This window comes from Pseudophryne corroboree, chromosome 9, assembly GCF_028390025.1.
Source record: "Pseudophryne corroboree isolate aPseCor3 chromosome 9, aPseCor3.hap2, whole genome shotgun sequence".
Lineage (NCBI taxonomy): Eukaryota > Metazoa > Chordata > Amphibia > Anura > Myobatrachidae > Pseudophryne > Pseudophryne corroboree.
In genome coordinates, this window is record NC_086452.1 from 344238436 (window position 1) to 344251685 (window position 13250).

A 13250-nucleotide genomic window follows, 5' to 3' on the forward strand; every position below is an offset into this window, starting at 1 on the left:
TAGAAAATAAAAAAACCTTACCCTAAAGGAAGAATCAAAGACATAGATTACGACGTGTGTTTTTTTTTTTATATTCGATTTTTATTGAAGAGTTTATAATATATGAAGGAATAGTGGGAAGGGGATACAGAAAAAAGGAATAAGAGAAATGGGGGGAGAGGGGGAGGTGAATAAAACTCTGGTATAGACATGGTTACATGGTAGTCTTTCAACATAAATTTGTACAGAGTATATATATATTTATAATGGATTTATATGAAGATCCAGAATATGTATATATATATATATATATATATATACAGATGTTAGCCTATATATATACATATTCTGGATCTTCATATAAATCCATTATATAAATGTAGGGTACAATACGAGCCTAACAGCCCATGAAAAGCCTTCAAGAGCAAACGGAATGGAAGGTCCATCACACCGGGTTATGAGACATATGTATGCCAGGAAAGCTGACGGAGAAGGTGGTTTGACGAGAGGGGGAATAGGTTAAGCCTGCTGTTTCAAATTCATAATGGGACTGAAGATTATGGCATTTTTCTAGTGGTACTTTACCTAAAGCACAATATTTTATTTTGGATCTCTTTACCTTTACGGGTGGGTATAATACAAAGTTTATAGCCTGTATACTGTACCACACAATTAGGCAAAAACATTGCTGTTTAAGGGGTATATTCAATTAAGGTTGAAACTGCCGTCTTGTCGAAAAGACAGCAGTTTATGACTTTTTCAGGTCGGAAGGGGTTCCGACCTATTCAGTCCCCAGCATTTTTATTCGACAAGTCGGGAATTCGACTTGTCGAATAGTACGTGAATTGGCGGTATAGCTGCCAATTTACATGCTTCTGAGGGAAACGGGGCCAAATTTGACAGGTTTTGGCCCCGTTTCCGACCATCTCAGTTTGACTTAAAAAAAAGTCGAACTGAGATGAGGGACCTGAGAGGAGGAGAGGGGGGAGAGCCGCGGGCAGACGGAGGAGAGCCGCGGGCAGACAGGGGCCAGCAGCGCTACAGCACAGCACTGCAGGAGGATGTGTCATAGCCGCCGCTCACGGCAGCGTCCACCCGGCTCCAGCAAGTGAGGTCCCGCTTGCTGGAGCCGGGTGGACGCTGCCGTGAGGTCTGGCAGCTGTGCCACATCTTCCTGCAGTGCTGCTGTCCCCTGTCTGCCCGCGGCTGTCCCCCGTCTGCTCAGCTAAAACTAACATTAAAAGTTTACTGGTGATTTTTATACAGTATACTGGAATACCTGACCCTAAGCCCAGGACCATAGCAGCCCTCTCTGTGCTGGCCCCACGACTGAACATGTGAAGTCATATTGTCCCGTCAAGAGGGCAGAGCAGCTGAGGCAAGGAGGAAGAGGATTGCCCAGAATGTCCTAAGGTAGTTTTCACAGGCTGCAGGGCACCCATCCAGGCACCGTGCAGGTAAAGTGTAAAGGTGCATTCAAACTATGCCCTATTCTCACTATGCCACAGGAACTAGGTGAGTATCGCAAGCATATAATGACTGTGCTTGCGATACTGGCTTTGTCCGATTTTGGCTAAGTGTCAATTTTCTACGAGATAGTCAAAACTGACTTGCCTGCACAGTCTATCTAGGCTTCCGATACCGACCGTTCATCGGGATCGCAAGGTGATTTTCACCTCGCGATCTGCACTAACTTTCTTTGTGATATTGACTATATAGTCAAAATCGCAAAGAAATATCTCACCATGTGTACACACCTTAAGTGTCAGCATACCTCCCAACATGACCCTCTCCAGGAGGGACAAAATGCTCTGCTTCTGGACTTCTCTCTTAATTTGTGATTAGCAGCACCTACACCGGTTAATGGATACGAAAGGCGTTTCAGCACAGGTGAGGGCAATCATAAATTAAGATCTGTCCCTCCTGGAAAGGGTCATGTTGGGAGGTATGGAACAGTAATTGTATATGATACCTGGGCGATGGCACTGGCACTGGTCACGCATGACAAGTTATGGCCCTGCTAATACCATTTGCAGGGTGTTGTTCGCTGACAAGAATGTACAGGGAACCTGTAATACTGTGACCATGTTGTGTGTGTTGCCAAACCAGCCATGGATCTGGAAGTAAGTACAGTGCAGTGCATGTTGCCACAAGCAGTGTCTATCTTCCTTCCTTTCCACAGTGGTTTTCTAATGACATACACAATACAACAGTGTAACATGAAGCAAAAATACACAGATGGAAGGAATAATGCTAAATGAAGAAATGTGTAAAGTGAAGTGGGCCTTCCTTCATGTTCTGTAATTGGATTGGTACCAGAGGTGGATTTAGACCTCACGGGGCCCTAAGCACGATACCGATTTATACCTCTTACATTATTTGTTGTCTTTCCTTCTTATATTCTATTACAATATATTACTTCCCCCTTCACTGGTTGTACCATGTCCCCTCACTCTAACTTCCATTTTTACACCACTCAATTACTGCATTTTAGATCTGTGCTCCCCTCACTGAATGTAGCAGGTCCCCATACCCCATCATTACACCCTCACTCACTGACCGCATTGTATATGAGTGATCAAGGCTTACAACACTGCAGGACTGGAGACACAGGCATGTGCTGGAGCCAGCATCCAACAGCTGTCTAATCACTGACAGCCTGCTGGGAGTATTCAGCCAGCCCAGTGCTCTCACATTTTTGACGGCAGTCGTGGTCCGTCAGAAATGCCCTCCATACAGCCCTATCGGCGGGCCCCCCCTGGGATCCACATGGCCCACTGAGACCCACAGGGCCCTAAGCAGCCACCTTGGTTGCCTTGTGGTAAAAACTTTTCTGATTGGTATTATGAGTGACCTAACCTGACATCTTTCTCCCATGTATCTGGTGAGGAAGTCATGGCCCTCATCCGTTCCCCCCACCACCACCTCCCCACTTCACCCTATCACCTCCCCCGCTACCTCTCTCCTTCTGCCTGTTCCCATCTTGCCCACATTCTCAATCTCTCCCTCTTATCAGGCACTGTCCCCCCTGCCTTCAAGCATGCTCTTGTCTCCCCTATTCTTAAAAAAGCTACCCTTGATCCAAACACCCTCTCCAACTATCGACCCATCTCTCTCCTCCCTTTTGCCTCCAAACTCCTTGAGCGTATTATCTATAATTGCCTCACTGCCTTTCTTTCCTCTCACTCACTGCTTGATCCATTTCAGTCTGGTTTCCGTTCTCTCCACTCCACTGAAAGTGCCCTCACAAAAGTCAGCAAAGACCTCCATGCAGCCAAATCTAAGGGCCACTACTCTCTGCTTATTATTCTTGACCTCTCTGCTGCTTTTGACACTGTTGACCACCCTCTCCTTCTGCAAATTCTTCACTCTCTTGGTCTGCGTGATACTGCCCTCTCCTGGCTGTCCTCCTACCTGTCTGATTGTTCCTTCTCTGTCTCCTCTCATGACGCTACCTCCCCCCACTTCCACTAACTGTTGGTGTCCCCCAAGGCTCTGTTCTTGGTCCTCTCCTTTTCTCTCTCTATACGTCCTCTTTAGGTGAACTCATTAGTTCTTTTAACTTCCAATATCACCTCTATGATGAGGACACTCAAATCTACCTTTCCTCCCCTGATCTTTCCCCGCCTCTCCTCACTCGTACCTCCAACTGTCTCTCTGCTATCTCGGATATCCCAGCGCTTTCTTAAACTCAACATGTCTAAGACTGAGCTGATCATTTTCCCACCCTCCCGCACAACCTCACCTCCCATAATCTCATTATCCATTGATGGCACGACTATCTCCTCTAGCCCCCTAGTACGCTGTCTTTGCGTAATTCTTGACTCCTCCCTCTCCTTCAAACAACACATTCAGAACCTCTCACAAACCTGTCATTTTCCTCTCAAAAACATTTCCAGGATCAGACCCTTTCTCACCCAGGATGCCACAAAGACCATTATTCACTCACTGATTTTTTTTCCAGACTGGATTACTGTAATCTCCTCCTAACTGGCCTCCCTGACAATTACCTCTCTCCACTCCACTCTATCCTCAACGCTGCAGCCCGGCTCATCTTCCTCACCAAACGCACTACGTCAACCTGCCCTCTCCTACAAGCCCTTCACTGGCTTCCCTTTCCTTTCAGAATCCAATTCAAACTTCTCACACTCACTTACAAAGGACTCACCCACTCCTCTCCCATTTACATCTCTGACCTTATATCCCTTTACTCTCCTACCCGTCCTCTTCGCTCTGCTAATGCACGCCAACTCTCCTGTCTTCTGATTACTTCCTCCCACTCCTATCTCCAAGATTTTTCAGGTGCTGCTCCCTTTCTCTGGAATTCTTTACCTCTCCCCCTCAGACTCTCCACTTCCCTACAGAACTTCAAACGGGCTCTTAAGACCCACTTCTTTACCAAACCCAGTCAAATCTCATCCTAACCCTCTGTCCCATGCTCGGTCTACCCCATCTGTGTCACCCATGTCTGCCCCTCCCCTTTAGAATGTAATCTCTCAAGAGTAGGGCCCTCTTCCCTCATGTGCTTATCCTTTTCTTACTTTAATAATCCTCAACTGCCCAAATCCTGCAGTTTTTAGGCCACCTTGAAAGTTATCTCTATGTCCTCTACTGGTGTAGTTATGCTTAGTTACCCTGTACTTGTCCTATATTGTCTTCAACTGTAAGTCACTGTTTTCCTGTTTTGATTATTTGCATATGTACTCTGTAATTGGGCGCTGTGGAACCCTTGTGGTGCCATATAAATAAAGGATAATAATAATAATAATAATAATAACAGCAACAGCATTTTACAAGCTGCTGTGCTCAGTACAAGTCAACCAATAAAATCCAGGACTGCCATTTCTGAATCAATGATCATTGCCACTTATACTTATGTTATTGCTGGCATACACCATAGGTGGAAGAGGGGTGCAGGGAAGGTTATTTATTCAGTAGTCCAATGCTGCCAGGAAGGTATTAGTCTGTCAGGATATTTTAAGATGTATTTGCTGCTTATTAGAGAAAGAACAGATATGTATCACTTTGTGACAGTATTCATATTAATGTTTGTTTGACATTAATTTACAGTGTAGTCCTAGGAGGGATGATTAGAGAGGGGGAGATGTCAGTATATATTTAGTTACTCAGTATCCTCCAAGATTATTTTATACCCCTGGTGTAACTTCAGGATCCAAACCAATATAGCCATGGCTGGGTTGCAGTCCCCAAGTGGCCATCACATACTGGGGCCCCCACAAGACTGTAACCTGTTCTAGGTGCCTAAAGAGGTGCCCGGTTCCATTCCCTCCCGAGTCCCCACTTGTGACAATTATGTGGCAATCGTTAACTTGCTGGGCCTGGAGTATCACAGGCGTGATGTAATTATTCTGTTACCATGCCGCCAGAGAAGAAGAATACATCAGATTGTAATGACATGTATAGCTCTAATGTTATTATTGCTGCTAAATAGTGACAGTAAAGAAAACGGGTTGGTATCAATATCCCGGTGCACAGTATCCCGACGATCAGAATGTCAACAGTCAAAAATCAGACAGATTTTGGTAAGCATTTTAACCCTACTCCTAACCGTCCCATCCTCAGTATAGCTCTAACCGTCGCCCCCACCATTGCCTAACCCTAACCCTCCCCCTAGTGCCTAACCCTAACCCCAGTATCCGGCGGGATTCTGTCTGCTGGGATGCTGCTGTCGTCATTTTGACCATCGGGATTCTATGCGCTCGGATATTAACTACTTCCCAAAGAAAAATAAATAAATACACAAATTATAGACATGGTAAGTAGGCACAGTAAGTGCAGACATGAAAACAAGGGAGGACCCTGCTTATGAGAAACTTACAACCTAGTGGAGAAGGGGCCCAGTTGACACGAGGAGTGAGTGCGTCTTACTATTGCTTTGTTTGATAAATGAAGCGTCAGCAAAAAGAAAGTATAGAGAGGTGCTGAACACGACTTTGCTCATACTCAGTTGTTTAATGTTATTGCTACTAGCCTGGACCCCGAACATTTTTGTGTTTTTAAGGCAATTGTAACATTCAGTTAATTCACTATATACAAGGCTATATCATCATTAAGCTCCATATACATGGAAAGCATACACCATAATATTCCTATCAAGGAAATTAGTCAAGGAAATTAGAAGTCCTTTGGCAATTCTATTTCCAAAGACTTAGAACATATTGGTGTCTTCTATCATCCTTATAACCAGTGGTTAAAGTGAGCCGGAGTGGAGCGGAACTGCGTTCTGTCAGTTCCATTTGGAGACTAAACCAGTTCTGCCTTCACCGGCCCGCCTAACCCGATGTCAGCCAGCGTGCAGGGAAATGGCGGTGCCTGCTGAGCAGCGGCTGGAGGCAGGAGCTCACTCCTGAGCTCCGGCTTCTGGCTCTGGTAGTGTGCATCTGTGCACTATGGGAGAGACGTCATGACATCTCTCCCATAGTTCCGTGGAGCAGGCGCCTGGCGGAGGGCAGCGGTCTGGAAGCAGGAGCGGTGAATGGTGAGTATTGGGGGTGGGGTGGGGGGGTTTGTGTGTGTAATCGGCTTTTACAGGGGCCAATACCACAGGGGGCTAATCTACTGGGGGCATAAGGGCTAAACTACAGGGGGCTAAACTACAGGGGGATAAACTACTGGGGGCATTACTACTGGGGGCTAAACTACAGCGGCATAACTACTAGGAGCTAAACTACTGGGGTCATTACTACAGGCGGCACTACTACAAGGGCATTACTACTCGGGGCAATACTACACAGGGGCATTGCTACTGGGGCCACTATTAATGAGGGCATTGTATAGGGGGCACTCCATAAGGGGCATCACTCCTGGGGACATAAGAGGCACTACTACTGGGGGCATTGCATAAGGGGCACCACTACGAGGGGCTCTACATTAGGGGCACTACCACTGTGGGCACTACCACTACAGTGGACATTACATAAGGTGCACTACTACTGTGGGCATTGTATACGCGGCTCTACTGCTGTGGGCATTATGTGTATTAGGGGTGCTACTACTGTGGGCTTTGTGTATAAGGGGCACTCATGTGTGTCATAACATGAATAAGGGACACTACTATGTGGTGTAATGTGATTGTGCTAATTTTAATTGGAGATACTATTGCGTGTCCATGCTCCTTTCTTTTTCAGATCACACGCCTGTGGCGTGCGCAATCCCTTTATTACATGGGCGCTGGGTGGTGGTGGTGGGGGGGGGGTGAGTTCCACCTCCTCTCTAGGACCACTTTAAGCACTGCTTATAACTTGAACATTATCACATGTATTGTATCTCAAGCTGTTCCATTGAATTTACTAACACATAGTAGATAATTACCAGGCTGCTGTTTTGGATAGCCTGTTTCTGGGGGATGAATACTGTAAATGGTCCATTTCCATATAAATCCTTAATGTCATTGTCCTAAAATAACAAAAATATCCACACAACAATAAGATTGAAATTTTTGAATATTTCTCTATTCTTTATATTGTTTTTGCAAAAAATATTACTGACCTGCATTTTTACAAGGAAGGGACGCATTTCTGGATTATGGTATAGTGCCTGTAAAAGTACATAATAATTCTCAAATGAAATGAAGTGTATAGACTTTTGAGACCTTTGTGGTACATTATTCACTCACAGTGGATGCCCTGAAGGCGGATAACAAAGTGATATGCAGGTACACTGTCCTCCCAAAATATAGACAGCAACTAAAGCATACCATAAACTCATGTATATTGAAAGGTTTAATGTGTTGGAGAATGTTATGAGGCTGATGCACAGTTGGCATCAAAATGGGCATAAACAACACATAAAAAAATGCACACAAAAAAAAGTTTGTTTGCCCATATGCAGAGTTCACAAAGTTATGTGAGCAGGGTCTTCTTTTCGTATGGGCTCAGTAGGCACTTGTCCAAGGACCCCAGGAGTATAAGGGCCCTAGGCTGATAGGTGAGTGTCCCCTCTTTCCAGGTTGTACCAGATTTTTGAAAATCGGACCTGGGGAACCAGAGATATCTGACTTCAAAGCAGTGGTCCCCATCCGAGCCTGTTAACTGCTCTTCCCAGCCAGATGTCTCAGGTTCTGTCTGATTTAGGGTTTGTCTGAAGGTGTACACCAAAAGCTGTGACTCTCCCCTTTCGGTGGACACTGGCAGCTTGTCTCTACTATGTCAAGAACCAGAGATGTCATCCTTCCAGGAGCTGGTCCCTGCTCCAGCTCCACATGCCTGGGATGCGGTTTTATATATTTGTCTAAGGATTGCTCTGGCTCCTGAACTCTGATCCCCAAGTCCCCAGTAACTCCTGAAAGGTGGACCTCTTCAGTTTTTTTATCCCACTGAAAGCTAAGAAATCTATTTCCAGGAATTGACGATAGCTACAGTCAATCAAGCTGCCCTCCCACTGGAAAATGATGAATATTAAGCCCACTCCACTAACCAGCCCTCCCCTGCATTTTAAACACCCCCTACCACCCTGGAAGTCATGTACTGGGGCCCCTTCATTCATCCTAATGCCCCCTTCTACAGTTTAGTGCTCCCCCTCCTGCCCCATCTCCCACCATCTGTGCAGTAAAGGAGTAATTAACAGAAATTACTGCTCCAGGTCCTACATGCTGAGTGGAAGATAAAACACCCCCTACTGCCCGCCGGACATAAAAACTGACGCTGATAGCATCCTCCACCCTTACCGCTGGAGGATGGTTAGGGGCCCCAGTGCATTACTTTGCCAGGGGCCTACACTGCTGTTAAGATGGCTCTGTCTGTGAGAACAGTAGCATCTGCAACTGCTTTATTATAGGTACATGTCACACACATACTCACACTCACATCTCGCTTGTGAACGTGTTTGTCAACCATTTATTCTGCGTGCAATAAACACATTTGTTATAAGGCATCATTTAAACTACTAAAACCTAGGCAATCATAAATGAAGAGGGAAGTCCAGAAGCAGAGCATTTTGTCCCTCCTGGAGAGGGTCATGTTGGGAGGGGATGTAGTTATGCGACAATACCAACCCCTTCATCCCGCCCCCTGAAAATCCCAACAGTCGGCATGCTGACTAGCAGGGACTATTCCCAGTCGTGGGTGTCCATGACACCCATAGAGTGGGAACAGAACCTGTGTCGAGCATTGCGCTCGCCCCCCCTCCCGCAGGCAGTCTGCGGCCATCGGTAAAGCATACTCAACCCGTTGGGAGGTATGCTATTAGGGGATGAGTCAAATGTTTTGCACGCCCCCTGCTGGGCGTCTATACGAATAGGTGTTCCTCAGAGCAATTCAATTGTTGCTGTGTTCGGGCGCCCATTAGTACTGATGTACCTAAAAGCACCAGGTTTAGCAATGCAAAACAGTTAAACCAGTGTAAAGAAGTGGTTAGGGTGGCCTGAGTGTCTGCTAACCTTGTTCCTGACCAGGCTATCCTGTATGTCTGCAAACCTTGTTCCTGACCAGGCTATCCTGTATGTCTGCAAACTTTGTTCCTGACCAGGCTATCCTGTATGTCTGCAAACCTTGTTCCTGACCAGGCTATCCTGTGTGTCTGCAAACCTTGTTCCTCACCAGGCTATCCTGTGTGTCTGCTAACCTTGTTCCTGACCAGGCTATCCTGTGTGTCTGCAAACCTTGTTCCTGACCAGGCTTTCCTGTGTGTCTGCTAACCTTGTTCCTGACCAGGCTATCCTGTGAGTCTGCAAACCTTGTTCCTGACCAGGCTATCCTGTGTGTCTGCAAACCTTGTTCCTGACCAGGCTATCCTGTGTGTCTGCTAACCTTGTTCCTGACCAGGCTATCCTGTGTGTCTGCTAACCTTGTTCCTGACCAGGCTATCCTACAGTATGTGTCTGCAAACCTTGTGCCTGACCAGGCTATCCTGTGTGTCTGCAAACCTTGTTCCTGACCAGGCTATCCTGTGTGTCTGCAAACCTTGTTCCTGACCAGGCTATCCTGTGTGTCTGCAAACCTTGTTCCTGACCAGGCTATCCTGTGTGTCTTCCTGACCAGGCTATCCTGTGTGTCTGCAAACCTTGTTCCTGACCAGGCTATCCTGTGTGTCTGCTAACCTTGGGCGTGATTCAGACCTGATCGTTGCTGTGCGATTTCACACAGCAGACGATCAGGTCATAACTGCGCATGCGTATGCACCGCAATGCGCATGCACTTCGGACAACAACAATAGGCATTGCCGGTCAGCGACAGGATGGTGCAAAAATTCAGATCGCACAGGTGTTCGCAAGGTGATTGACAGGAAGAGGCCGTTTGTGGGTGGTAACCGTTTACTTGGAGTGTCCAGGAAAAATGCAGACGAGGCTGTACACAGTGGATTTTTGCAGCTCGGCGTACACCTGGGATTGTTCACTTGCACAGCGAATTTACCCTCCCCCTGGGGGCAACGACTATCTGAACGAAGGACAGCAAAGTTAGCAGCGCAGCGATCAGCTCTGAATCACCCCTATTGTTCCTGAACATGCTATCTTGTGTGTATCTGCAAACCTTGTTCCTGACCAGGCTATCCTGTGTTTCTGCAAACCTTGTTCCTGACCAGGCTATCCTGTGTGTCTGCAAACCTTGTTCCTGACCAGGCTATCCTGTGTGTCTGCAAACCTTGTTCCTGACCAGGCTATCCTGTATGTCTGCAAACCTTGTGCCTGACCAGGCTATCCTGTGTGTCTGCAAACCTTGTTCCTGACCAGGCTATCCTGTGCGTCTGCAAACCTTGTTCCTGACCAGGCTATCCTGTATGTCTGCAAACCTTGTTCCTGACCAGGCTATCCTGTGCGTCTGCAAACCTTGTTCCTGACCAGGCTATCCTGTGTGTCTGCAAACCTTGTTCCTGACCAGGCTATCCTGTGTGTCTGCTAACCTTGTTCCTGACCAGGCTATCCTGTGTGTCTGCAAACCTTGTTCCTGACCAGGCTATCCTGTGTGTCTGCAAACCTTGTTCCTGACCAGGCTATCCTGTGTGTCTGCAAACCTTGTTCCTGACCAGGCTATCCTGTGTGTCTGCTAACCTTGTTCCTGACCAGGCTATCCTGTGTGTCTGCAAACCTTGTTCCTGACCAGGCTATCCTGTGTGTCTGCTAACCTTGTTCCTGACCAGGCTATCCTGTGCGTCTGCAAACCTTGTTCCTGACCAGGCTATCCTGTGTGTCTGCAAACCTTGTTCCTGACCAGGCTATCCTGTGTGTCTGCAAACCTTGTTCCTGACCAGGCTATCCTGTGTGTCTGCTAACCTTGTTCCTGACCAGGCTATCCTGTGTGTCTGCAAACCTTGTTCCTGACCAGGCTATCCTGTGCGTCTGCAAACCTTGTTCCTGACCAGGCTATCCTGTGTGTCTGCAAACCTTGTTCCTGACCAGGCTATCCTGTGTGTCTGCAAACCTTGTTCCTGACCAGGCTATCCTGTGTGTCTGCAAACCTTGTTCCTGACCAGGCTATCCTGTGTGTCTGCAAACCTTGTGCCTGATCAGGCTATCCTGTGTGTCTGCAAACCTTGTTCCTGACCAGGCTATCCCGTGTGTCTGCAAACCTTGTGCCTGACCAGGCTATCCTACAGTATGTGTCTGCAAACCTTGTTCCTGACCAGGCTATCCTGTGTGTCTGCAAACCTTGTGCCTGACCAGGCTATCCTGTGTGTCTGGAAACCTTGTTCCTGACCAGGCTATCCTGTGTGTCTGCAAACCTTGTTCCTGACCAGGCTATCCTGTGTGTCTGCTAACCTTGTTCCTGACCAGGCTATCCTGTACGTCTGCAAACCTTGTTCCTGACCAGGCTATCCTACAGTATGTGTCTGCAAACCTTGTGCCTGACCAGGCTATCCTACAGTATGTGTCTGCAAACCCCTTGCATGACCAGACTATCTGTGTGTCTGCAAATCTTGTAACCAGTATAGGGGGTCATTCCGAGTTGATCGCTAGCTGCATTTGTTCGCAGTGCAGCGATCAGGCTAAAAAAACATCAGTTCTGCGCATGCGTATGCAGCGCAATGCGCACGCGCGACGTACGGCACAACGAACAATGTAGTTTTGCACAGGGTCTAGTGATGCATTTCAGTCGCACTGGTTGCCGCAGAGTGATTGACATGAAGTGGGCGTTTCTGGGTGGCAACTGACCGTTTTCACGGAGTGTGCGAAAAACGCAAGCGTGCCAGGAAAAACATAGGCATGGCTGGGCGAACGCTGGGCGGGTTTATGACGTCAAATCCAGAACTGAATAGTCTGAAGTGATCACAAGCGTAGGTGTTGAGCTACTCTGAAACTACACAAAAAAATTTTGTAGTCGCTCTGCGATACAACCATTCGCACTTCTGCTAAGCTAAAATACACTCCCAGTGGGCGGCGGCATAGCGTTTGCATGGCTGCTAAAAACTGCTAGCGAGCGATCAACTCGGAATGACCCCCATAGTCCTGTTTTCTACAAACTTTGATAACCTTGTGTTTCCAGACACTCCGCTATAAAATCGTGCCTTCCTGACAATGTATTACCCATATATGACTCTCCCATAGTTTATCATTGTGTCCTTTTGAGTACTATAAAGATTGTTATATATCACCAATATAAAACTAGTGAGGGACATACTTTAGGACACAAACAGTAGGATATGCAATCAGAAGCAATTAAAAGATACATTCTGTAGGTGACACTCAGTGTAATTTACTGACCATTTCATGAATATTAATTAAGCTAAAACAATATTAATAATATTAAATAATAAGGGTAATTTATCTACAGGATGTAATGAAATCCTCTGCAGTTCAGATAAATCTGGTTATAAAATGCAATTTATAATGAATGGTGATAATCGTGTATATATCTCCATTATGTTACCTGCAGGCAGGAATTGTTATCACAAAAGAGAAAAACTCTTGAAAGGTTAAACTTAAGAAAATAAGAGGAGAACCTGTATGATGGGTCCTGAGCAGGTTATTCCGTCACCGATAAAAAACGACCTGCATATGCAGATACGCTTAGCTGGCCCAGTAGGTACGCAAAAGGCATATACACTGCAACCATTATCTTCCTGCAAAGAAATCAGATGGTTTAGAACAAAATGTATGTGAAAAAACAGACATGGGTAGGAAATAATGGAATCATTCTGGAGCAAAGTAATGTTCCTATATTTATCATAATATACAGAGTACATGTAAAAGAGTGTACTGTAAATCACTTTCTCTGCCACCAGGACAATGTCATAATTTCCTTAAAGTGTCCCTTAATATGACCAAATAAAACTACAATAATTTATATACTAACACATAAAAAAAACTAATATAATAT

General features: G+C 46.2%; 1 protein-coding gene across 2 annotated transcripts in view; it reads right to left on the reverse strand.

Annotated features, from left to right (window-relative positions):
- STAB1 (stabilin 1) overlaps positions 1-13250 on the reverse strand; it is a 605861-nt gene that overhangs the window by 250745 nt on the left and 341866 nt on the right. For both annotated transcript variants that reach the window (XM_063940632.1, XM_063940633.1), the window contains 3 exons: positions 12874-12993; positions 7489-7536; positions 7312-7395 (listed from right to left, as the gene is read on the reverse strand). In XM_063940632.1, coding sequence (XP_063796702.1) covers positions 7312-7395; positions 7489-7536; positions 12874-12993 — 252 coding nt within the window. The remainder of the gene's footprint in view (positions 1-7311; positions 7396-7488; positions 7537-12873; positions 12994-13250) is intronic.